This window comes from Mirounga leonina, unplaced genomic scaffold (genome assembly GCF_011800145.1).
Source record: "Mirounga leonina isolate KUSES-001 unplaced genomic scaffold, KU_Mleo_1.0 Mir_454, whole genome shotgun sequence".
NCBI lineage: Eukaryota > Metazoa > Chordata > Mammalia > Carnivora > Phocidae > Mirounga > Mirounga leonina.
In genome coordinates, this window is record NW_023270763.1 from 17,160,776 (window position 1) to 17,187,676 (window position 26,901).

A 26,901-nucleotide genomic window follows, 5' to 3' on the forward strand; every position below is an offset into this window, starting at 1 on the left:
TGAGCTGGTGCAAGCCCAGGCCAGCCTAGTACAAAGTCAAAGGGGTGGGGGGGACTGGTGGGGGAAGGAGGAGGGAGGGAAACTACCCTGCACAATGGGTGGGGAGGCGGCTCAGAACATGGTGGGTGTCCGTAAGGGCTGGCTTGACACTTTGGCATGTACGATGTGCTAAAAAAAGAGAGTGAGAAAGAGAAAAGGGGAATTCTAAATCATTCTAAACCAGCTGGTGAGGAAGATAGCAAGACAAGGATGGGATGAGGGAACAGGCCTTCTGAAGGGTTCTGACTGATGGAAGGGGCTGGAACATACCGTGTTGTTAGCAGTGAGGTGGGAATGAATGGAAAAGGGCCACAGGGAACTGTACCATGCAATGAAGGGACATAAGGAGGACCCACGACTTGGCCAGCAAAGCCGGGGCAAAGGTCTGGGAAGGGGAGGGAAAGAGAGAGGAACTGCGTTCCAGTGGCAGGAGGAACACAGAAAGGTCAGAGGTCAGTCCTTGAAGACAATCTGTTGGCCATGAGGACGCTCGTCGTGGGTGATGTGGCGCCGGACATGGATCCTGCGGACACGGTGCTCTCGGTTCTCCTCATCCTCCCCTCGGCCTGCCCCACCACCTCCGGCTGCACCCCCTGTGGCCTCCAGGAGGGCTGGGTCTGGGCCCCGGGGAGTCTCGTAGATCAGGATGTTCAAGGTCTCCTCAAAGATCCGGGCCTCTGGGAATTCCACCTGCAAAAGGCCAGCGAGCCCCAGCTCCTACCCTCTGATGCAGTTACACAGACAGCCCCCCGGCCCAGCTGCTCCTGCACAGGAGCACCCCCTAGCCTTTGCAGTCACGGGTTCTTTGGCCTGGACTATCCAACCCCTTGGCAAATTCTTTACTCAGCAAAGTCATACTTATCCCTCAAGGTCCAGCTCTGAAGTCAGGCAGAGTTACTTTTTTTCTCTCCTTTGCTGCCAAGTCTCTTGGTATGTTCTTGCATTTGACAAATACTGAGTGACGGCCCCGTCCCAGGTGTCGTTCTAGGCACTGGGAATATAGCAGTGAACTAAACGAAGTTCCTGTCTGCAGGAAGTTTACGTTCAAGGGGGAGGACCCAGACATACGTGTACTCAAATATAAACTCTCAGATGGTGATAAATGTTACAAGAAAAAATACAGCAGAAAAAAGGGGTGGGGAGGGTCATGGCCACAAACGTTACAACTTTAGAGAGGGCATTCAGAGAAGGCCTCATTGAAAGGGTGACATTCAACCAGCAGTCAGAGGAGGGAGGGAAGGAGCCAGGTGGGTAAGTAGAGAAAGGGCAGTCTGGGGAACAGGCAACAGCAAGGCTAAGAGCCTCGGGGCAGGGGTGCACTTAGTACAGTATTTGAAGATCAGCAGGAAGGAGGCACAGTGGAGAGAGAGTAGAAAGGGGTGAAACGAGGAGGTGTTGGAGAGGGACAGAGGAGGTGTCGTGTTGTGTGGCCTGGAGGGACAGAGCTAATATAACTCTTAACAAGCTGCATTCTCATTACTGGTTTATCTTCCTGTCTTCCCAATTACAGTGGGAACTTCTTGGAAGCTGGGTCATTCATTCCTGCATACATTCGATAAATGCTTCCTAGCTTCCACTGCATGGTAAGCGCCTGTCTAGTGCTAGAGAGATAGGAAGAAAAGCTAGAGCCCTACCCTCAAGGAGCTAACCCCTTGCTGCTGCTGTGACACCCTCCTGACCGCTGCAGACTAGGAAGGAAGTATGACCAACTTTGGGGTTGTGAGAGGTTGAAAGCTCATGAGCGAAGGTGTCCCAAAGAAAGCTGTGCTTGGCTTGGGTCTTAAAGATTAGGCACAAGTTCATTAGGCAGGTGGGGATGAGGAAAAAGTCCAAGAAGAGGGACTAGCATGTGCAAAGGTGGGGAGGTATGAAATAGCACTGGGTCTGAGGCACTTCCTCCATATCAAGGTCAGAAGGGAGCAGATGACACGACAGAGGGCTGGTACTTTACTAGACCTTTCATTCACCTGGATTCCAAGCCTGGTGCCGTGCTTGGTGCAGAGGAGGTGCTCAAGCAGTATCTGCTGATGACTGCCAGGTTAATGACTCAGGACTTACAAACTCAGCGTGTTCTTAGAGACCTGTGTGTTCTAAGGCCCTGAGGTTATAAGAACCTATCTTGGGTCATGGACCCTTCTGAGATTCTAACAACTATGGTCCTTCTTTTTTTTTTTTTCCCCCAAGATTTTATTTCTTTATTTGAGAGAGAGACACAGCGAGAGAGGGAACACAAGCAAGGGGAGTGGGAGAGGGAGAAGCAGGCTTCCCGCTGAGCAGGGAGCCCGACGTGGGGCTTGATCCCAGGACCCTGGGATCATGACCTGAGCCGAAGGCAGATGCTTAACAACCGAGCCACCCAGGCGCCCCGACAACTATGGTCCTTCTATACGGAAAAATGCGTACACACTCCCAAACCTGCACACCACTTCAGGACAGCCTTGAGACCCAAATGGGCTAGGTAAAGAATCCCACTCTAATCCAACACTCGTTTCATACCAGAGGAACAGAGACCCGCATGGGGAAGGTGACTTGCCCAAGGTTACACGAGACCCCAGAACTTGGAAGCGCAGCTCTTGACTCCCAGGACTTCCCACTGCCCGGTCTGCTGCGCTGCCTCTGGCGGGGGGTCCTGGTTGCTGCCCACCACCACAGCCCTCCCTGACCAGGCCCTGAGCCCCTTCTGACCTTGGTCTGCTTCTTCTCCGTGGCATAGACAATGGAGGTGCAGCACACCTCGGCGATTTTGCGGCCCTGCCCGTAGAAGGACCAGCAGCAGATCTCGTCCCCCAGGACATCCTTGAGGAAAAGCAGCCGCCCGTGGAAGCGCAGGGCCAGTTTGTCAAACAGCTCAATGTTCTTAAGGAGGTTGTCATCTGAAGTGCTGAGGACCAGGGGGCCAGGAGGCCTTAGCACACTGGCTTCCTTCCCTCTGTTCCCGCAGCACAGGGGCCCCCTACCTTGCACTCAGGCCCCAGTGCCCAGCAGGGAGCTTCCTCCGCACCCCCCTCCCCGCCCCCACCCCCGAGTCTGGAGTCCGGTTCAGCTGGCCTTGGAGAAGCAGCATTTGCCAAGCAAACACCCGCACAGCAGAGGGGCCCAGTGGCTTCACCTAACATCCTCGCTGCACCACTTCTTGCAACCAAGTGACACCAGGCAAGTTCCTTCACCTCTTGGTGACTCGGTTCCCTCTGTGTCACATGGAGATAGTACTACCCCACACAACCATGAGGATTATGGGCGTTAGTATGTGTAAAGCACGGGAAGCAGCGTCTGCTGCGGAAAAGCCCTTAGCAAATAAATGCTAGCCATGCTCATCTAATCCTCGCCGCCGGAGCCCAGTTTGCCGGTGAGCACGCTGAACCTCCGGGGTGACGATGACCTGCCCACAGTACCCAGAGTACCCAGAGCTGGAATCTGCTTCCTGGTAGGCATTCTGTCCCTCTGGGTGGCCACAGCCCCCCCACCCTGGGGGCCCCCATTAGGGCTGTGCCTGAGCCCAGCCCCCCACCCCCACCCCAGGGCGGCCCCCCCCCCCCCCGGCCCTGGCGGTCACCTGGTGTAGGAGTACTTGTTGTTACTGCGGTTGTGCAGGAGCTTCACCACGGGCTGTGGGGGGAGGGGGGAGAGCACGGAGACGGGTGCGGGTCAGGCAGGGAGAGGCCCCCAGCCTCCACCCTACAGGGCTCAGGGGCCTCACCTTGGAGGTGCTGGCCAGGAGCTGCTGCTCCTCCCGGGGAGATGTCACCGTGGGGATGAGGCACAGCGGGGACAGGTTCTCCCTTTTTTGCTGGAGAAGAAGCGGAAGGTGGTTAACAGCACAAAGGTCACTCACTCCCCCACTTAAAAGCCATCCAAACCTGCTTGTTGCCTTTGGGGGGAACAATCCGGACTCCTTAGTGGTCCACTGAGCTCTCTGCAGGTTCCAACCTCTCTGAGCTCATCTCTACCACTCTCCCTGGCTTGCTGGGCTTCAGCCCTACCCACGGCCTGTTCCTTGTGCCCACCCAACCCTTTGCTGCTCCCCCTGCCTGGAATGGTCTTCGATGCTGTGTGCCTGGCCCCTTCATGCCATTCAGGTAACTCAAAACAGTACCCCTCAGAGGGTGCTGGTCCATCTCCTAAAGCTCCCTGACTAAAACAGCGTCCTCTACCTTCTTCTTTACACGTTAGTAGCTCATTCTTCAAAGCACTGAGGTCCTCACGTTTTCTCATTTTGTTGTATGTTTGCTTACGATCTGTCTCTTCTCACCTAGGGAGTGCCTAGTATACAGTGGATGCTCAGTGTCTGTTGAAAAAATGAACCTGGTTGGGTGGGATGAGGTCTGAGGCAGAACCAGATACATGGGCTTCTTTCCTCTTTTCTGTCTTCCAGAATTTTTATGCCAAACCCCTTTCACCTCTCTCAACCAGATCTTTTTCTCAACCGTAATTCCAGAAGTTTTTTTTTTTGAGAAACTTGTAAGACCTTTTCTAATATTAGGGACGCCTGGGTGGCTCAGTCGGTTAAGCGTCTGCCTTCAGCTCAGGTCATGATCCCAGGGTCCTGGGATCAAGTCCTGCATCAGCTCCCTACGTAGCAGGGAGCCTGCTTCTCCTGCCTGCCGATGCCCCTGCTTGTGTGTGCTGTCTCTGACAAATAAAATCTTAAAAAAAAGACCTTTTTCTAACATTAATATGGAAGAATAAAAGTCTATTATTACTTAGGTCCATTTTAAAAAAGAGCCAAGAGGAAGGACTGATGCTATCATATATTAAGATATCCTATAAAGCCATACTAATGAAAACAGTGTGGTTTTGGGGAACAAACACAAAACCAATGGAACACAAAAGAGAGTTTGGAAATGGGCTGATGTATATATGAGAACTGATATTTATAAAGGAGACATCACATAACAGTGGGGCAAGTATGGAGTGTGTATTGGTTATTGCTGTGTAATAAACTATCCCCAAGCTTAGCAGCTTAAGGCAACAATAAATATTTATTATCTCAGTTCCTGTGGGTTAGGAATTCAGGAGTGGCTTAGCTGGGTCGCTTTGTCATAGGGGTCTGTCTTGAGGTTGTAGCCAAGTCAGCCAGTGCTGCAGGAATCTGAAGGCATGCCTGGGTCTGGAGGATCTGTGTCTGAGAATACTTATTCACATGGCTGGCAAGTTCGTGCCGGCTCCCCGCAGGAAACATCTGATCCTTGTCATCTGGACCTCTCCATAGGGTTGCTTGAGTGTCCTTGCAACATGGCAGCTGGCTTCTCCAGAGCAAATAATCCGAGAGAGCAAGGTGTGGGCTTCAATGTCTTTTATGACCTGGTTTTGTCAGCCCTGTTCCGTGTGAAAGGGAACTACACGAAAGAATGAATACTAGGGAATAAGAATCATGGGGGACTGCCTTGGAGGCTGGCTCCACAGGCCACCTTCTGGCCCCTTTGATTCAAATCCTTCCCATTGAAAAGTACACTCACCCCCTCCCAAGATCCCCAAAGTCTCATCCCATTACAGCATCAGCCTGAAGTACAGAATCCGGTCACCTAAGTCAGTCCAGGTGGGGATGAGGCTCCTTGGGTGTAGTTCCTTAACTACAGCTCCTTAAGTACATTTCTTCTTGATCTGAAGACCTGTGAACTAAAGAGACAAATTCTCTCTCCCACATACTTAATATGCAGTGGTGGAACAGGCATTAGGACAATCAGTGGGGGACTCTTGTTCAAAAGGTTTGGGGGGAGGTAGGTGGCATACAAAAGTCAGTGCTTTGTAGAAATTCTGCAATCCAGTTGGACAAATGTTGGGAGCTCTCTGATGCCTACTCTTGCCAGAAATGATTCTTTACGGCTCTTGGCTCTGCCCTGAATCGTCCTTCCTTTTCCATGAAAGACAGTCCATGCTTGCGGCTCCGTGGTTTCCTGCTTGTAGAGCTCTGGGGGCCCAAAGGCCTCTTCTCTTGTACCGTCTTGATCACTTTTTGTCCAAGCTGGCAGTGTTTCTGCCAACGTAATTCTTTTAAAAACTTAATGGGTGGATACTCATTGAGTCTTGGGGTTCAGTTCATTGGATAGATGTCATACCCACAAATCTTTGTGAGATACGCTCTCTACTTTGGGCGTGTGCTGAGACGGCGGAGGGGCAGCACGGTTGTTTGATCAACAGTGCTCTGAGGCATCTTCTGGGATGTTTCTGAAGTCTTAACAAAGGCTTTTACAATCACATCCTCGGCTTCATCTTTAGACCATGTTTTACTGAGAATGCCCTGTATTTGATCTTTGCTAGAAAGTCATTTGTGAATTGTAACATCATGTATTATCTGGAAAGGTTTGGACTTTTCAAACCCAGTAATTCCTGCCTCCTTGTTTAATTGTGTTCCCTCTTGCTTACCCTCTCCTCTTCTATTTTACTGTTGGCAACAAGAAACCCGGTGGCTCCTTCAACATTCTTTCTGGAAACTTCTTTAGCTACATCACCCAGTTTATTAGGTACATTTTCTACTTTCTACATTACTGCAAGAGACAGTGTTGCCAAAATCCTGCCTCTACATGATGAGGGTTCCCTCTGCACTGGTTTCCAGTAACATTTTCCCCATTGCAGCCTCCTCTGAGGTCATCAGCCTTCCATGAACAGACCCTTTAAAGCTCTTCAGGCTTTTATTAACATTCTCCTCAAAGTCCTGCCAACTGGTGCCCACTTCCCAGTTCTAAAGCCACTAGTACGTTTCAGGCTTTTGTTACCACAGAACCCACCCAGATACCAAATCTGTTATCCACTGCTGGGTAACAAATTACTACAAATTTAGCAGCTTAAAACAATAAACATTTATTATCGCACAGTTTCCGTGAGTTGGGAACTTGAGATTGGCTAGTTGGGGGTGGTCTGGGTCAGGGTCTCTCAGGAAGTTGGGAGTCCAGATGTTGGCCTGGGCTGTAGTTATTTGAAGACTTGATTGGACCTAGAGAATCTGCTTGTTAGAGTTCACCCATATGCCCGGCTGTGTGTGCTGGCTATTGACAGGGGGCTTCCGTTCCTCACTAGTAAACTCTCCCTTGGGCTGACTGGGTGTCTTCATGTGGCAGCTGGTTTCCCCCAGAGTGAGTGATCCAAGACAGAGGCAAAAATTGCAATGTCTTTTATGACCTAGCTTTAGAAGTCACACACTATCACTTCTGCAATATCCTATTGGCTACATAGGTCAGCTCTGTTCAGTGTGGGAGGGGACTACACAAGAGCCTGGATAAGGAGGAAGCAAGAATTGCTGGTGGCTATCTTGGACACAGGCTACCACAGAATGTTTAGTAGATGGCACTGGAAAAACTAGCTCACTCTCTGGAGGACAAAAAATTGTTAAATCCCTTCATAATTCACATTTGTAACAGTGAATTCCATTTAGATTAACAGACCCACATATGAAAGATAAAACTATAAAGCTAACAAAAGATGTAGATAGAATGAAAAAAAAAACCTTCTTAAACAAGACCCTACAAGGATATACCATTAAGCAAAAAAAAAAAAAAAAAAAAAAAAAAGGAACTTGACATAAAAAAAAAAAAAAAACCTTCTTAAAAAAGACCCTACAAGGATATACCATTAAAAAAAAAAAAAAAAAAAAAAAAAAAGAGGAACTTGACATCAAAATCAAGATTTTCTCCAGTTGACAACGGAAACTGACTTTACAAATAATTTCACGTAATAACTGAAGGAATGACAGAATTATAATTACTCTACAACCCTAATGAAATTATTGATTCAGGTAAGGATTCTCAATTGGTTTGTGGTTGGTAAGTAATTGCCACTCACACAGTGCCTAAACAACATCACACAGATTAGTTTATGGTTGGCAACAAGGAGGTGTAACTATAATAGAGGGATCCAACCATCACCACCTGAATCTAGGTAACTCTGAGTATTACTAATGATGGGTCCTATTAGCAATATTATGGATCTCTCAACACAATATAAAATATAGAAAATTACCTAAAATATATTCTAATCAAAATGTTATAGTATCAAGCCTTTAAATCTACTGTTGGGGCACCTGACTGGCTCAGTTGGAAGAGCACATGACTCTTGATCTCAGGGTCGTGAGTTCGAGCCCCATGCTGGGTGCAGCGATTAGTATACTAAAAAAAATAATTAAAAAAAAATAAATCTACTGTCTAGTTTACAGAAAACTCAGAACAGGGTATAGTACCAAACCAAATGATATCATAAGGAAACAACCAGGCAAATTTGGAAAGTGGGTCAATGTGCAGGACAACTGGTGGTCTTTTTTAACAAGTCAGCATGAGCAAAAAAGGGATGGTTTGGGGTTGAAAGAGACTTAGAGAACATAATAACCAGATGTAATGCAAGGATCTAGACTGGGTCCTGGTTTAGATGAACAAGGCATAAAAGATGTTTCTGGAACAAATGGAGAAATTTGTGTATACTCTGGATGTTAGATAAGAAGAAATTTTATTGACACGGAAAGATAGCAATTATTAACAAACAAAGCAAATTACAAAACAGCACATATAGCATGATCATATATATTTTGGCAAATACACACACACACACACACACACACACACCCCTGGAAGGGTATCTGGAGCTTTTATTTTTTTGATCATCTGTGTTTTCTAAATTTCTACAATACATACATATACTGCTTTAAAAATAACAAATGGTTATTTATAATAAAAAAATCAAGGATTTCTATTCAACAAAAGATGCCACAGACAGGTGACATTTTAAGAGAAAATACTGGCGACAACTAAAACTGACTAGAAATTATCTGAAACAGACTTTCCCAACTAGGATTCCTCACCTGAATCTCAAAATCAGCAAATAAATAGAGTACCTATTTTCTCAACTCTTCCAATGATGATAGGAAAATAGTACCATTCTAGAGGCATATGAGGAAAGTAGATTTATTATGTACAATACATGTCTTCGGGCTTAATTCTCCCTAGGAACTAAACTAAAATATGCAAGGATCTTCTGCAAAGCAACAAGAAAAAGATAGGAAACTCAGTAGAAAATTTGGTAAAGAATATGAATAGGCAATTCACAGAAGAGGAAACCACAAAAGCAAGTAAGCATATGAAAAGATGCTCAATCTCATTAGTAATTAGAGGCATGCAAATTAAAATGAGATCACTCTATACCAATCAGATTAGCAAAATCAGAACACTGGCTGATGCCAGGTGTTGCTGAGAATATGCAGAAACGGGATCCGTTATGTACTGCTGATCAGGAGTATAAAGTGCTATAGTCATTTGGGAGAGTAATCTGATGATACTTGCTGAAATCCATTTGTATGTGTTCTATGACCCTGCAGTTCCACTTCCACCTACAAACACGAGAAACCCTGGCCCAGGATCCACAAGGGCACATATATAAGGATGCTCATGGTGGGAGGTGGCACCGTTTGCAGGGGAAGGAAGGTGGAGGCAATCTAGGTCTCCAACCTCAGGGGAATATATAAATAAAATACAGTGAATACACGCCATAGATTCTTGTGCAGCAGTTAGAAGCAAAGAACTAAATGTACAAACAGCAGCATGAATAGATCTTGAAAGAAGTGTTGAATTAAGAAACAGAACACACAATCCATAGCTCAAAGCCATTTATGGAAATTTAAAACGAATACATATACAAAACGAGGCTTTTAGCTTTTCAGAGGTACAAACATAATCTAAGTATATGTATCAAAACATTAGAACTGGAGGGGTACCTACGGGTAAAAGGGAAGTGGGCAAGGGGCTGGGAATAAAGGGGAAAAATAAAAAGAGAAAAGACTTATAGAGACCCATGATGATTAAGTACCCCACACTGAGGAGTAGGATGAACTCAATTCTCTATACCTGAATCTTAAAAACAAAAACCAAAACCTCCACACGAACAAGCAAACTCTGAGTGGGCTGAGGATGGGAACGGTGTCAGGGAAACCTGGTAAAGGAGGCAACTGGAGCAGAGGAAAAAGCACTGCACTGGGGAGTCAGATAACCTGGGGCTGAATCTGAGCTCTCTGGCTTACTGGCTGGCTCTTTGACCTTGGATGCATCCCCAACGTCCCGCCTATGTATCGAACAGGGGTACAAGACGTACACACAAGCAGATAGCAGAATCACTCCCAACACACAGCGGGTATGAGGTAACACGGGATAAATGTACAACTACAGAGCAGGAACCCATTTTCAAGATCATCTAGTTCAATGGTTTTCCAACTCCAAGTGGTGACCCATTCATGGGTCCTGAAATAAGTTTAATGAGTCCCAAAGAGCATTCAAAAGAAAGAAAACAATATATCAGCATGTATTTATAAAACTCTGACTGAAGTTATATATATGTAAGTATAAAATACATTTTTTTCCTATGGGATGCAGTTTGAAAAACATGCATACTGCCCAAAGGAACTCTATACTTTTGAATTTCAAGAACCAGTAAGTATTCACCAAGCCAACAGAAAGTTGTTCATAGTTGCCACTTTTTAATATATAAAGGGCATCAAAAAAGAAACTCTCATAATCTCCTATTAATATTGTATCACTAAAGAAAGGACATTTTTAACATTGTAAAAATAGAACAGAATAAAAGGCTTTATGTAAAACTCATTACACTGTACCTATTTTTCTTGTTTCCCTATCTTTTGGAACGGAGGACAGAACGCCAGAGGTAGGAAATGACTCAATCAAGGTCACTCAGTCAGCTGTGGTAGAGGTGACACTTAACCCACAGGTCCTGGCTATGCTTTCTAAGCTCTTCTCCTCAGAACCCTAAGAGATCCACAGAAGAGAAGCCCAGCAGCTGGGGCTGTGGAACCCCCAACCAGTTTTATTAGGAGCAGCTCTGCTTCTAAGATTTCATTGCTAAAAAAAAGTTAAAAACAAAAAAAACAAAACCTGGCTGGGGGTGGAATGCTGCCTCCCAGGATAGGACCAAAACACAGAGGTCATTATAATTTAAATTTAGGTATTTTTTTTCCTAGTGGCACAGGGAGTTATTTAAAATTTCTGAGCAAGGGGGAGAATAAATTGTGATTGTGTTTAAGGATCATCACTTGGGTGGCAGTGTGATTGCCAGATTAGGCAGGGAGGAACCGCAAGGAGAGAGCAATCATTTAACTACTGCAACAGTCCTGGCATGAGGTGGTAAGGGAGGTCCTTCTTGAGGCAGCAGGGATACACAGGAAAGCACCCCCAAATTTTCTGCGGTCATGGCTAGTCACAGCCAGGCCACAGGCAGCCTCTCCAGACAGTACCCCATATGCCTCCCCTTTATTTTTTAACGTCCCAGTATCTAACTGCTTGGGCAGCTCTCCAGAGACATGGGCATCGGGTGGGACCCAGGGCCCCTCACCTGCAATGCTAGCTGGCAGTCCTCAATCAGGCCCTGTACCAGGTAGTAGCGTGCTTCACCTAGGAGCTCCCCCAGTTCTCTGGTACTCTCAGGCAGTGGCACGGACCCATCCCGCAGGTAGTTGAGGATTGTACCAAAGTGGCGGCCGCTCCGGTCAATCAGCACCCAACCTGGTGGAATGGAGAGAGGCAGAAGGAAGGATGGCTTTGCAGGGGTCCCTGGAGCTACTAAATTTTTATGAAAAACAGATTCCAAAGCTACAAGTCTGAATACTGATCTGTCTCAAACCTCTGCCATATCCAAGAAAATCCCTTTAAAACATCTCCAGTGAGTTCCCCATAGACCCCTTTTTAACATTCGTAGACACAGAGAATTAATTCCCTTCCAAGTCTGTTCTACACTGAAAAAGTTCCCACCGTGAGAAAATGATTACAGATTACCTTATCAACAAACTCTAACCTTTAGTGTTAATCCTGACCATCCTATTTAATTAAAATACCCACCCCACCCTCCAGTTCACTACCATTTTAACCTTTATGTTATTCATAGAACTTACTACTATCTGCAATTACAGGTGTTTTCTGTACGTGTATTTGCTTATTATTCTCCTCCTGCCCCCACAAAAAAGTCCATAAAACTAACCTTGTCTGACTCATTTTCCACTAACTGGCACTTTACAAATACTTGATTAATAAATAAATAAATTCTTCAACTTCAGATATTTGAAGACTGAACTCCACCTCCCAAACTTTAATTTTCCTGCTCTTAAAATCCTTGTTGTACCCCCTCTGAATACCTTCCCCCACCTTCACAAAAACTTTATACAGTTCCACCTGGGCATGTGGGTCCCAACCCTGAAGGCAACACTCCACGAAGGTAAGGTTCACCTGCCAAAGAACTGTCCACCCTCCTCTCTGGTGTCCATGGCAAACCCCAAAACAGCCTTTTCCTACAGTCTGCATTTAGAGATGGATCCCTAGAATGTACAGGGACCTGTGTCAGAGGAACACAGAGACAGACAACTCCTCCAGGCTGGTTGTTAGCAGTGCTGAGGTAGAGAGGCAAACATGAGGCTGGGCAGTTGGAAGGAACATGTAGGTTGCCCGGAGGGTGCTGCTGATAGCAGGGCTGGTTCCCAAGTCGTCCGAGCTGAGGAATAAAGGGTGGGAGAACTGGAGGGGACTGATAATAAAAATTCTGAAGTGACATGTTGAATTACTTACCACAGCACCTGCTGGAGGGGGGCGTGTGATGTCCCATAAATGTTGGTTATTGCTGGGAGTAAAGGACTGAGAGAGCAGGGGGATCATGAATGGGAAAGGGGCGATGAGACGGGACGTGGGGCTGGAGGGAGGTGAAATGAGTGACTGGACGGTAGAGAGACGAGAGAGAGGGTATGGGGAGACTGGGCGACGGAAGGCTGACGGGGATCTGGAGGATGCGGGACCACACAGGTAAGGGCGGCGCGGCGTACCTCCCGCGTCGGTGAGCACCTCCGCGCGGCCGCTGAACATGGCCTTGAGCATGGTGTCCTGTCCCGTGAGGGTGCGAAGCGTGGTGTAGTGCAGCGAGCCGCCCACGTTCAGCTTCACGTACTTGCTGTTCGGGGTCAGTGTCTTGAGACCGTAAGCGGCGGAGCCAGGCTCCAGACCCGAGGGCTTAGGGGCTTCTAGGGACGGGGGGGCCTCGGCCGCCCCCGGGCCCGAGGCCTCGGCCGACATGCCAGAGAGTGGCGGCGGACGGCGATCCTAGGCTCTCTCCGCGCCCTCCGGCGGCTCCCCAAAACCCCGAGACCCGAGTCCTCGAGCCGGCCCGCCCGGCCCGCACGCCCACACGCCGCCGCTACTCAGCCGCACTGGCCCTCAGCCGCATCGCGCCGACGCCGCCCGGAAGCCGGGGCCGAGCAGTTGCGCAGGCGCGCCAAGGTCCCGCCCCCGACCTCGCGCGCCGGCGGTGCGGAGCATGCGTGGTGGCCTTGGGCCAGTTGAGAGGTAGCGCGCCACCTGCGGCGGGGTGGGGGCGGGCGCGAGGTGCGCTGCGCCCGCGAGTCGTGGGCCTTGGTTGGAAGGCGCGCTCCGCCGCAGGGCTGCTGTGGAAAGCGAGGTCTCCGCCGGGGGGTTGGTCTCTGCCCTCAGAGCGCTTCGCGGGCGTGAAGGGCAAGGTTTCCCGCCTCCCATCCCCGCGCTTTTGACAGACTGAGGAGAGCTTCGAACAAAGCAGCAAGGGAGACTTGTACAAGAGGCTAAAGTGAGGTGGCCTCCTAGAGGAGGTGACAGTAGTGCTAGGGCATGCAGGGTGTGAGTAGGTAAGGTCGTCAGGGAGTCCGTGGAGGAGGAGGTGATGCAGAGCTGAAGCTGAGAAGACCGGGCCACATGGAGGTGTGAAGGAGGAGAGCTCCGGGCAGGGGGAAGGGCACATACACAGACCCCAGGCAGGAACACGCCTGGTGGTTTTGAGGAGCAGAATGAATGTCAGGGGTGGCTGCAGCCTGCCAAGAAAAGGTCTGAGAATCCCAGCTAAGATCGTGAGACACCCAGTCCCGAAAAGAAGAAGGAATAAGATAGGGACACGTTATTGACAAGAAAGTGTGCTGAGAAGTGTTTTATCTGACTGGATCTACATTCCGTTGAGAGGCTGATACTTGAGAGATTTAACTAAGGATCTTAATGTCTAGCATGGGGGTGTGCTGGAAGGAAAATTTAAACAGAGTTGTAATTTCCACCCTGTCAACAGTTCACTGGGTGATCCTCGGCAAGTCACCTTTCTCTGGGCTTGGTTCCTATTTTGCTTAGCGAGGGGTGCAGATTTCAATGCCAGGGGACAGTTAGGAGTGTAAATGAGTGGGGTGGGGCATTATAAAGTATTGGGGAGCAATGGGGTCTGTGGTGACCCAGAGAGCTCATGTTTTACCAAAAGGGGTTGCCAATTCTGATTTTTCAAGTGTAACTGGTAAAAAAAAAAAAACCCAAAAAACAAAAAAGCACCCCATGGCTGCTGGGAGCTAGTTTACACTCTCCCTCTGGAAGCCTTGGTAATGCTAGGAGGCAGCCCGGCACTATCAGCTAGGCTATGGTGTTATCCTGTTGAGCATCAACAAGTTCACAGAACACCAACATCAGACAAAGACACTCTCTGATGGATTGAGAGAAAGACCATCTCATAATCATGTCTGAACACAAAAACAAGAACATTGTCCAAACCACAAAAATGACCAAACATAACCCCTACCCCCACAGTTTGAGTGACTGCTGCTTCTTTAACAAGAACAGCTTTAATCCCTGATCCATTCCTCCTGCCTTCTAGATAAAAATTAAGATAACCAAAAAGAATTATCCCCACTTCCTGACAACATCCAACCTAGAGCAAATCTCCCTTCTCTCAAGCCCTCCTCGAAAATCATCTAATACAAGCCCAAATCCTATGATAAGTCCTTCCTAACACATTCTTGCTGAGATGACCGTGATGCGTTCCCCATGGTGTGCCATTTCCCTTGTTCAACTACAGGTGTGCTCCTACTGGTCTTTAGCTGCAGGACATTGTCAAAAATGGAGAATCCACAGATATTCAGCTGAAGCCCTCACTACTTTGGACTGGGACCCTCAACTCTAGTAATACTGTGCACATCTGAGACCCTTTGTGTCTCTAACTGTTTGAGGTACCATCCTGCCCATGGCTGGGAGGTAAGTTCTCACTAGATGTGAGCTCTGATGTTTTGTTAAGACCCTTCAGTGTTGGGATTATTTTGTTTTCCTTACAATAATGTCCCCTTTGGTTTTATGGTTATCCAATTAGATTTTTATTTTTCCTTGGTAAAATTGTTTTCTGGCTTTTTATACCTTTTCCTATGATCTGTTCTCTTGTCTAGTGTTTTGAATGCCATTTGTCTATAAGAGGAAACATTTCTAAGGAAAGGACAGGTATGCAGGGCATCACAAATCTGTTATTGCTCAAACTCTAGTGATTGTCCCTCTAAGAAGCTGGAGATGTCAACCACTCAGGGGTCATATAAATAGTTAGCATGCTTGAGTGTCATTTGTTACCAGGATAAACCAGAAAAATCACTCCATCAATAAATGTCCAATAAGTCTGTACTACAACCAGCCTTAGAGGCTATGAATTCATCCTCAGACCAGTGTCTTTTGGATAAACTTTTCCTCAGATTGCCATTTTATTTATTTATTTATGAATTCATTTACTTATTTGAGAGAGAGATAGCAAGAGAGAGCACATGCAGGGTTGGGGGAGAGGGAGAAGTTAGAGGCAGACTCCCTGCTGAGGCTTGATTCCAGGACGCTGGGATCATGACCTGAGCCAAAGGCAGATGCTTAACCAGCTGAGCCACCCAGGCCCCCCTCAGATTGCCATTTTAAATTGCTATAAGGACTCCTTCCTCAATTTTGTTTGTGTCCCTGGGAACTGCTTTGTTTCATTTCTTCTGCCCAGAATCAGGACATTTTCTCTGGCCCCTGTCAATGATAATTGGCCTTTGGCCAAGTTCTGCAGATACAAGTTGCACAGCCAAATTTCTGCTTCCTTCTCACAATAACACTAACTTGTACCCTTACCTCTCTGACACAATCTCACTAGGGACAAGTTAGAATTGCAGTGGCCCCTAACAAGAACCTCGAACAACAACAACAAAAAAAAAAAAAGGAAGGAAGAAACCCTTATGAGGAGATTGTCTTGTTTGTTAAAAGGCACCCCGTGTGGAGCCTACTTTAGGAAAAACAAAAGGTGGGGGGAATGCCAGGGTGGCTCAATCAGTTAAGTATCTGCCTTCAGCTCTGGTCATGATCCCAGGGTCCTGGGATCAAGTCTCACATCAGGCTCTTTGCTCATCGGGGAGCCTGTTCCTCCCTCTGCCCCTCCCCCTCTTCGTGCACTCTCTCTCTCTCTCTTTCTGTCTCTGACAAATAAATAAATAAATCAAATCTTTAAAAAAAAGAAAGGGGGAGAGATTATTTTGTTTAACATAGGTGATTATTTCATTTCTGTACTTTGGAGATTAATAAATGCTGACTTTTTAATTGTATGGCTCTATTAAATTGCCAAGTTCCTAACTTATTTTTTAAATAGGCTGGAACATCACTCTTCTTTGTGTGTGTATGTATATATCAAATGTGTTTTTTGGGGCACCTGGGTGGCTCAGTCGGTTAAGCGTCTGACTCTAGATTTCAGCCCAGGTCATGATCTCAGTGTGGTGAGATCAAGCCCCACATCAGGTTCCGCCCTGGGTGTAGAGCCTGCTTAAGATTCTCTCTCTGTTTCGGGACCCCTGGGTGGCTCAGTCAGTTAAATGTCTGCCTTTGGCTCAGGTCATGATCCCAGGGTCCTGGAATCGAGCCCAATGTTGGGAATCCCTGCTCAGCAGGGAGTCTGCTTCTCTCTTTCCCTCTGCCTACCTGTGATCTCTCTCTCTCTATCAGATAAATAAATAAAATCTTTAAAAAAAATAAAATAAATAAAAATAAATAAAAATTAAAAAAGTCTCTCTCTGCCCCTCCCTCTGCCCCTCCCCCACTCATGTTCTCTTCTCTCTCCCTCAAAAAAAAAAAAAAAAAGCAAACACAATGTGTTTTTCTATGTTTAAACTGTTTTCCCTCTCCTTGCAGGAGAAACATGGATTAGCCTTTTATTTTTTTTTAAGATTTTATTTATTTATTTGACAGAGAGAGACACAGCGAGAGAGGGAACATAAGCAGGGGGACTAGAAGAGGGAGAAGAAGGTTTCCTGCAGAGCAGGGAGCCCGATGAGGGGCTCTATCCCAGGACCCTGGGATCATGACCTGGGCAGACGCTTAACGACTGAGCCACCCAGGCTTGGATTAGCCTTTTAGAGTGATAATTTTATAATTATCTGAAGTAGCTCCCTCTCACTTTTTGCTGTTCATTTTCTTCTCTTGGAAGACTTGAAAGATTAACTAATCAAAAATTATTCTTTTGAATGTGTGCACTCTAGGAACATCTAGTATAGTTAAACAGTCAAACATGTCTAAATGAATTGTTAAACTATGTATGTTTCCTTTGTGGGCACTGGAAAGTATATTTGTGTAATGGGCTTTGTTATTATAGTACAAGATAAGAAAAGGTCTTAGTTCTAGGATAAACGAAGAGTTTTTGGCATAATCCAATGTCTTTAAATTTTAATTTGCCATGTAAAAATAATACCAACACAATATTTTGGTTGGTATTAGATCAGCATTAGTTTTCTCATGATTTAAGCCTTCTTATTTTTTATGTTGATTTTTTTTTTTTTTAAGTAGGCTCCATACTCAGCGTGGAGCCCAAGGCAGGACTTGAACTCATGACCCTGAGATCAAGTCCTGAGCTGAGATCAAGAGTCAGACACTTAGGGGTACCTGGGTGGTACAGTCGGTTGGGCTTTCTTGGTTTCAGCTGGGTTGTGATCTGAGGGCTGTGGGATTGAGCCCCAGGTGGGACTCTGCTCTTTGCTTGGGATTTTCTCTCCCTCTCCCTCTTCCCTTCCTGCTTATGCTCCCTCTCTCTGTCAAGAATAAATAAATCTTAAAAAAAATAAAAAGAGTTGGAGCTTAACGTGCCACCCAGGTGCCCGTTTTGTATTGATTTTAAAAGTTAAGTAAATTATCAAGGTTTTCATATATTATTTACCTTAAATTTTTTCTTTTTAAAATAGTCACCATGTTGTACATTATATGCCCAGAACTTATTTATCTTATAATTGGAGGTTTGTACCTCCTGACCCCCTTCACCCATTTCCCCCACCCCAAGGCCCTGCCTCTTTCAACCACCAATCTGTTCTGTTTCTATGAGTCTTTTTTTTTTTTTTAAGATTCCACATATAAGTGAAATCATATGGTATGTCTTTTGCTCTAACTTATTTCACTTAGCATAACCCCCTCAAGGTCCACCCATGTTGTCACAAATGGCAGGATTTCTTTCCTTTTTATGGCTAATGTTCCATTGTATATACCTGCCAAATCTTCTTCATTCATTTATCCAATGGACAATTGGGTTGTTTCCATATCTTGGCTACTGTAAATAATGCTTCAATAAACATAGGGGTGCATATATCTTTTTGAATTAGTAGTTTCATTTTCTTTGAGTAAATACTCAGTAGTGGAATTACTGGATCATATGATATTTCTTTTTTTTTTTTTTTAAGATTTTATTTATTTATTTGAGAGAGAATGAGATAGAGAGAGCACAAGAGGGGGGAGGGTTGGAGGGAGAAGCAGACTCCCTGCTGAGCAGGGAGCCCGATGTGGGACTCGATCCCGGGACTCCAGGATCATGACCTGAGCCAAAGGCAGTCGCTTAACCAACTGAGCCACCCAGGCGCCCTGATCATATGATATTTCTATTTTTGATTTTTTGAGGGCCCTCCATACTGTTTTCCACAGCGGCTGCTCCAGTTTGCGTTTGCAGTGACTGGGCACCGGGTTCCCTTTTCTCCACATCCTTGCCAACACTTGTTTTTTTCTTGTCTTTTTGATACTAGCCATTCTGACTGGTGTGGTGTGATTATCTCCTTGTGGTTTTGATTTGCATTTCCCTGATAATTAGTGATGTTGAGCATCTTTTCATGTATGTGTTGGCCAGCTGTATGTCTTCTTTGGAAAAATGTCTATTCAGATCCTTTGCCCATTTAAAAATCAGATTGTTTGTGTTTTTTTGGTGTTGTATAAGTTCTTTATATATTTCAGATAATGACCCCCTTATTGGATATATCATTTACAAATATCTTCTCGCATTTAGTAAGTTGCCTTTTTGTTTTGTTGACTCTACTGTGCTAAAGCTTTTTACTTTAGTGTAGTCCCAATAGGTTATTGTAGCTTCTGTTTTCCTTGCTTGAAGAGACATGTCTAGAAAAATGTTGCTAAGGCTGATGTCCAAGAGATTACTCCCAATGTGTTTTTTAAAGAAATTTTGTGGTTTCAGGTCTCACATTTAGGTGTTTAATCCATTTTGAGTTTATTTTTGTGTATGATGTAAGAAAGTGGTCCAGTTTTGCATGTAGTTGTCCAGTTCCCCCAGCACCATTAATTGAAGAGACTGTCTTTTCCCTATTGTATATTCTTGCCTCCTTTGTTGTAGATTAATTGACCATATAAGTGTGAGTTTATTTCTAGGGTCTTTTTTGTTCCACTGATTTATGTGTCTATTTCTGTGCCAGTATCATACTCTTTTGATTACTATAGCTTTGTAGTATAGCTTGAAATCTGGAATTGTGATACCTTCCACTTCGTTCCTCTTCCTCAAGATTGCTTTGGCTACTCGGGGTCTTTTGTGATGCCATAAAAATTTTAGGATTCTTAACTCTTTGGTACTTTTTAAATATACTGTTTGTCATTTTTGAAAAGAGTCCTTATTTTTTTAAAAAACTTAAGTTCCTAATAACCATTGTTGCTCATTGCTGTGTCTGTTTACATTGCCTACAAATATTTTTCTTTAGATATTTGTTTCTTTTTTTTTTTAAGATTTTATTTATTTGACAGAGAGAGACACAGCAAGAGAGGAACACAAACAGGTGGAGTGGGAGAGGGAGAAGCAGGCTTCCCACAGAGCAGGGAGCCTGATGCAGGGCTCGATCCCAGGACCCCAGGATTATGACCTGAGCCGAAGGCAGACACTTAACGACTGAGCCACCTAGGTGCCCCTAGATATTTGTTTCTTATGTATTGTTTCCTCTACAATTATTCTTGATTTTGCCCTTCCTAAATTCAGGCCTCAAATTTAGACTAATAACATTTTTAGGCTATTTTTTATGCCTAAACTATCTTTGGATTTTCTAAAATGGCCATTAGGTAGCACAGAGATCTTCTTTACTTTATAAAATGAGGAACAATGGGAATAATTAGGTTTATCTGGAATTCTCCAAACTTTAATGAATTCAAAACTATTATGAGAGCTCTTTTGTCTTCTACACTCATAATTTTTAAAAATGTAATTACTAAATCGAAGAGAGGCTTTCTTCCTAAGTTATTTATACATGAGTAAAGTATAAGTTAATAAATATCTGTCAATGATTATGTACTTTTCAGTTTAAAAAAAAGCATAATCAATTTTAAGCACAAAGACTGGTATGAACTATCTATGAAAAGATCTGTTTCTAGGATTTTAGATTCACAAGCATCTTTCCTTTTTATTCATGAAAAGTCTGAACAAGCATTAGGGGCACTGGTCAATTACATGGGGATCATCAGATGCCTACTGCTTATGTCAGTTTTTCATTAGATCCAATAACCAAGGCATAGCTACCTTGTCTAAGAGCTATAGAAACAATAGCAGAATGTGTAAAACTTTCCCTTGATTTAGTTCTAAGGTTTCTGCTAACTATATGGTTCCCCATATTAAAGACTCTTCTTCTGACAGAAAACACTCAACAATTCTCAGCTGGTGGCCTATTTGCCTATGAAATACTATTATTTTCCTTTTACATATTACTGTCCATTACTACAACTCTGTAAGCCCAGCCACCCTCCTTTTCTTACATGAAGAAGAAGACGCCCATGGTTGTTTTTCTCTGTTAGGGAACTAGCAAATCCTGGAAGGACCTTCTAGAGATTCCCATGTGCATCCCTGCTTTAATGGTGTTTGTTGATTAATCTTATTTAAAAAAGAAAAATACCAATACCTAACATCATGGTACTTAATGATGAAAGACTGAAAGTTTTTCCTCTAACATCAGGAAAATGATGAGAATGCCTGCTATTGCCACTTCTATTTAACATAGTACTGGAAGTCCTAGCCAGAGCAGTTAGGCAAGAGAAAAATTAAGAGTCGTCCAAACTGGGGGAGAAAAAAAAGCCATCCAAATGGGAAAGGAAAAAGTAAAATTATCTTTTTTTTTTTAAAGATTTATTTATTTATTTTAAAGAGAGAGTATGAGAAGGGAGAAGGGCAGAGGGAGAGGGAGAGAATCTCAAGCAGACTGCTCACTGAGTGTGGATCCAGACATGTGGCTCAATTTCACCACCTTGAGATCATGACCTGAACCAAAATCAAGAGTCAGACACTTAACCAACTGCACCACCCAGGAGCTCCATCTTTGTTCAAAGATGACATGATCTTATATGTAGAAAGCCCTAAAGATTCCACACAAAAAAACCATTAGAGCTAATAAAGGAATTTAACAAAGGTATAGGAATCAAAATCGATACATAAAAATCAGTTGTTTCCATATGCTAACAACGAGCAATATGAAAATGAAATTAAGAAAACAATTCCAGGGCGCCTGGGTGGCTCAGTTGGTTAAGCAACTGCCTTCGGCTCAGGTCATGATCCCAGGGTCCTGGCATCAAGACCCATATCAGGCTCCCCCTGCTCTGCGGGGTGCCTGCTTCTCCCTCTGCCTCTGCCTGCCACTCCCCCTGCTTGTGCTCTCTCTCTCTGTTAAATAAATAAATAAAATCTTTAAAAAAAAATTCCAGGGGCACCTGGGTGGCTCAGTCGTTAAGCATCTGCCTTCGGCTCAGGTCATGATCCCAGAGTCCTGGGATCGAGCCCCGCATCAGGCTCTCCGCTCAGCGGGAAGCCCGCTTCTCCCTCTCCCACTCCCCCCTGCTTATGTTCCCTCTCTCGCTGTGTCTCTCTCTGTCAAATAAATAAATAAAATCTTTAAAAAAATAAAAATAAAAAAATAAAAAAATCCCATTCACAATAGCATCAAAAATAATAAAATACTTAGGAGTAAGCTTAACCAGGGAGACAAAGGGCTTGTACACTGAAAACTATAAAACGTTGCTGAAAGGAAGGTCTTAAGGAAGACCCAAATAAATAGAAAGACATCCATGTTTATGAGTTGGAAGACTTAATATTGTTCAGATGTTGATCCCACCCAAATCCATCTAAAGCCCAACAATAATTTTTTTTTTTTAAAGATTGTATTTATTTATTTGACAGAGAGAGACACAGAGAGAGAGGGAACACAAGCAAGGGGAGTGGGAGAGGGAGAAGCAGGTTTCCTGCTGAGCAGGGAGCCTGATGTGGGGCTCGATCCCAGGACCCTGGGATCATGACCTGAGCCGAAGGCAGATGCCTAATGACTGAGCCACCCAGGATCCCTCAACAGTGATTTTTGCAGAAATAGGACAATCCATCCTAAAATTCATATGGAATTTCAATGGACCCTGAATAGCCAAAATTATTTTGAAAAAGAACAAAATTGGACATCTCACACTTTCTGGTTTCAAAATGTATTACAAAGCTACAGTGACTAAAACAGTGTGGCAACTGGCATAGGATAGACCTATAGACCAATGGAATAGAATAGAGAAATAAACCCTCAAACATATGGTCAAATGATTTTCAACAAGGATACCAACATCATTCAATGGGGGAAAGCTAGTCTTTTCAAAAAATGGTGTTGGGAAAACTAGATATCCACATGCAAAAGAATGAAGTTAAACCTCTACCTTATACCATGTACAAAAGTTCATTCAAAATGCATGGAAGAACTAAACATAAGACCTGAAATTATACCCTTAAAAGAAAACATAGGGGAAAAGCTTCATGACACCAGAACCACAGACCAAAAAAAAAAAAAAAAAATTAGATAAACTGGACTACATAAAATTTAAAATTTCTTTTTTTTTTTTAAAGATTTTATTTATTTATTTGAGAGAGAGAATGAGATAGAGAGAGCATGAGAGGGGGGAGGGTCAGAGGGAGAAGCAGACTCCCTGCCGAGCAGGGAGCCTGATGCGGGACTCGATCCCGGGACTCCAGGATCATGACCTGAGCCAAAGGCAGTCGCCCAACCAACTGAGCCACCCAGGCGCCCCAAAAAATTTCTTTTTTTTTTTTTTTTAAAGATTTTATTTATTTATTTGACAGAGAGAGAGATAGCGAGAGCAGGAACACAAGCAGGGGGAGTGGGAGAGGGAGAAGCAGGCTTCCCGTGGAGCAGGGAGCCAGATGCGGGGCTCGATCCCAGGACCCTGGGATCATGACCTGAGCTGAAGGCAGACACTTAACGACTGAGCCACCCAGGCGCCCCAAAATTTAAAATTTCTCTGCATCAAAGGACACAATCAACAGAGTGAAGAGACAACTCATGGAATGGGAGGAAATATTTGCCAAGGTATCTGCTAAAGAGTTAATATCTGAAATACATAAAGAACTCCTACACTCAACAACAGCAACAACCAAAAATTAATCTGATTAAAAAGTGGGCAAAGCACTTAAATAGGGGTGCCTGCGTTGGTTAAGCAGCTGCCTTCAGCTCAGGTCATGATCTCAGGGTCCTGGGATTGAGCTCCGTGTTGGGCTGCCTGCTCAGTGGGGAGTCTGCTTTTCCCTCTCCCTCTGCCCCTCCCCCTGCTTGTGCACACACACTCTCTCTCTCTCAAATAAATAAATAAAATCTTTTTTTTAAAAAGCACTTAAATAGATATTTCTCCAAAGAAGATATACAAATGACCAACGACACATGAAAAGATGCTCAACGTTACTAATCATTAGGGGAATGCAAATCAAAACCACAATTAGTTACCACTTCGTATCTATTAGGATGGCTACTATAAAAGGGGGGTGGATAGTAAGTATTGGCAAAGAAATGGCAAAATTAGAACACTTGTACACTGCTGGTAGGAATATAAATTTGTGCAGCCATATGAAAAATAGTATGGTGGCTCTTCAAAAAGTTAAAAATAGACCTACCATATGAACCAGCAATTCCACTTCTGGATATATACCCAAAAGAATTGAGAGCAGAGTCTCAAAGAGATGTTTGCACACCCATATTTATAGCAGCATAGTCACAAGAGTCAAAAAGTAGAAGCAACCCACGTGCTCATCAACAGATGAATGGATAGACAAAATATGGTATCTACATACAATGAAATATTATTCAGCTTTAAAAAGGAAGGAAATTCTGACAGATGCTCTAACATGATGGACCTTGAGGACATGATGCTAAGTGAAATAAGCCAGTCACAAAAAGAGAAATACTGTAAGATTTCACTTTTAAGAGGTACTAAAGTAGTCAAATTCATAGAGACAGAAAGTAGAATGGTGGCTGCCAGGGGCTGGGCGGAAAGGGGAGTCAGATGATGACAGAGTTTTAGTTTTGCAAGATGAAAAAAGTTCTGGAGATGGATGGTTGTGATGGTTGCACAAAGTGAATGCACTTAACACTACTGAACAATACCTTAAAAGTGTACTATACACTTAAAAATGGCTAAGATGCTAAGCCATAAGATAAGATTTATCATATGTGTATTTTGCCACAATTAATAATTTAAAAAAGAAAGAAAAAACAAAAAAATTCCAAGCAGCCTATGTTATCACAATCTTGGATTTATCCTTATAGGCTTGTCCCCAGATATTAAATCAGTTCAGATGGTAAATTAATTACCTTCACCCATCCTGCAAGCTGATGAAAGATTAAAAAAAAAAAATTTATACTGCTATTGGTTTACACTTTGAGGTTAATTCATGACTTCAAGGTGCATCAGAAATAGAAATTCTTTTTTTTTTTTTAAGATTTTATTTATTTATTTGACAGAGAGAGACACAGCGAGAGAGGGAACACAAGCAGGGGGAGCGGGAGAGGGAGAAGCAGGCTTCCCACCGAGCAGGGAGCCCGATGCGGGGCTGGATCCCAGGACCCTGGGATCATGACCTGAGCCGAAGGCAGACGCTTAACGACGGAGCCACCCAGGCGCCCCCAGAAATAGAAATTCTAAGTTAGAAAATCCATGTGGCATTATTACATAAAATTGAACACTCACATGTGCTCTTGTGCGGGTTCTGGGCCTGTTTGCCCTCAGATCCACTCCTCGCAGTCCCCTGATGTGCTCGGTTATTTGGCTGGGTGATTGCTACAGGCTGCACATCGCAGGCAGCCATGTCAGCTGGCTTCCAGTTGAAGCAAAGGAAAGCAATGGAGGGAGACTGTAAAGCAGAAGAAGGAAGGAAGAAGCCAGGGTATTTCTCTCCCAGCACCCTCCTCCACCCTCACTCCCATCCCCATGTCAGGTAGCTTCTCCTGTGATGGCTGTAGCTTTCACATGGGTCCAGCTCCCACGGAAGAGGCTGGCCATGATTCTATAGCTTCTACAGGTGACCCTGGCCCTGGGATCTGGTAACACTAACACTTGTTCCTCCATCCTAGGAGTGGTAACAGCTTTCTGCTATTGTTAATTTTTGGCTTGCCTTCCCATCTCTTGTTAGGCTTCTCAGCCAGTGGTTATCATACCCCTCAGCAATAAAAAGGAACAAACTATTGAAACATGCCACAGCTTAGACCTGGGGGGAGTTATACTGAATGAAAAAAGCCAATCACAATATGTTCCATACTGTCTGATTCCATTTATATAACATTGTAGAAATGACAAAATCATTGAGATGAAGAACAGATTCGTGGTTGCCAAAGGTTAAGATAGGGGCTGGGTAGGGAAAGGGGATGGGTGTGACTACAAAGGGATAATATGAGGGATCTTTGTAGTGAAGCAACAGTTCTGTGTCTTGATGGTGGTGGTGGCTACCTAAATCTACGTGTGATCAAATTCAATATGTGCACAGACAAACACAAATGAATGCACATAAAACCGGTGCAATCTGATTGTCTGTGGATTGTACCATAGCACTTTCCTGATTGTGACCCCGTACTGTGGTGATGTAAGATGTTACCATCGGGATTGTTATCATTTCTTTGGATAAATGCCCACCAGTGGAATTACTGGAATTACTTGTGAATCTATTATTATTTCCAAATAAAAAGTGATTAAATTTTTAAAAAGAAACAGAGATTTCCTGACATCTCCCTCTAAAATGGACAGCAAATTAAGAACTTTCAGATGTTTTGTTGTTATCTAAGAGGTAAGCATAGTCAAAGTGGAGTTTAGCAAGAATGCTACTTGATATTGCCAACATAGTGGAGATAAATTAACAACATTGAACCAACATGGGTGGGGGTGACTTTCAGGGTAAGGCAGAGGATGTTTCCAACGCATACCCTAACTGCCAATGACATCTTCCTTGCAGTACTATAAAGGTAGGACATGAACAGGAACCAAAGCCTCCAGGCCCTGTGAACAACTCCAAACGAACTCTGAGTATGTTCTGGTTATTTTTGTTTATTCTGAGGATGGATTGAGGCTTTCTCTTGCTAGAGAGCTATGCGCATCCTGGTAGAGAAAAAATGACTTGATTTTAAAATTCCCAAGGAGGGGGTTTCAGTTTATCTCTCTGGTAATAGAAACACATATTTCCCTGGTACCATTATTTTCTTAATCTACTTAGAAAATAAACTTTTTATACCATCCACCATCTTTAGCAAAAATAAGAGAACTAGGGGGCGCCTGGGTGGCTCAGTCGTTAAGGGCCTGCCTTCGGCTCAGGTCATGATCCCTGCTCAGCGGGAAGCCTGCTTCTCCCCCCCCCCCCCACTCCCCTGCTTGTTTTCACTGTCTCTCTCTGTCAAATAAATAAATTAAAATCTTAAAAAAAAAAAGAGAGAGAACTAAAGAAATTCAAAAACTCATAATTATCAAAACTCTCAGAAACCCCAAGCTTTGCAACTGCCCATGGTACAACAAGATGAGTTCCCTCCAGGAT

At 44.4% G+C, this 26,901-nt stretch overlaps 1 protein-coding gene across 3 annotated transcripts; it reads right to left on the bottom strand.

Moving 5' to 3' along the window:
• Positions 1–26,415, bottom strand: KCTD13 (potassium channel tetramerization domain containing 13). Of its 3 annotated transcripts, none has more exons than XM_034988916.1 (6): positions 25,074–26,415; positions 11,359–11,528; positions 3,737–3,826; positions 3,593–3,645; positions 2,725–2,920; positions 1–729 (listed from the first exon to the last, which is right to left on the bottom strand). In XM_034988916.1, exons 1-6 carry the CDS (start codon positions 25,189–25,191, stop codon positions 493–495), a joined length of 864 nt encoding a protein of 287 aa, XP_034844807.1. In that variant the 5' UTR covers positions 25,192–26,415; the 3' UTR covers positions 1–492. The 3 variants fall into 3 exon arrangements, with proteins under 3 accessions (XP_034844807.1, XP_034844806.1, XP_034844805.1); XM_034988915.1 differs by lacking the exon at positions 25,074–26,415 and adding an exon at positions 12,833–13,281; XM_034988914.1 differs by lacking the exon at positions 25,074–26,415 and adding an exon at positions 12,246–13,020.
• Positions 26,416–26,901: the final 486 nt, after the last annotated feature.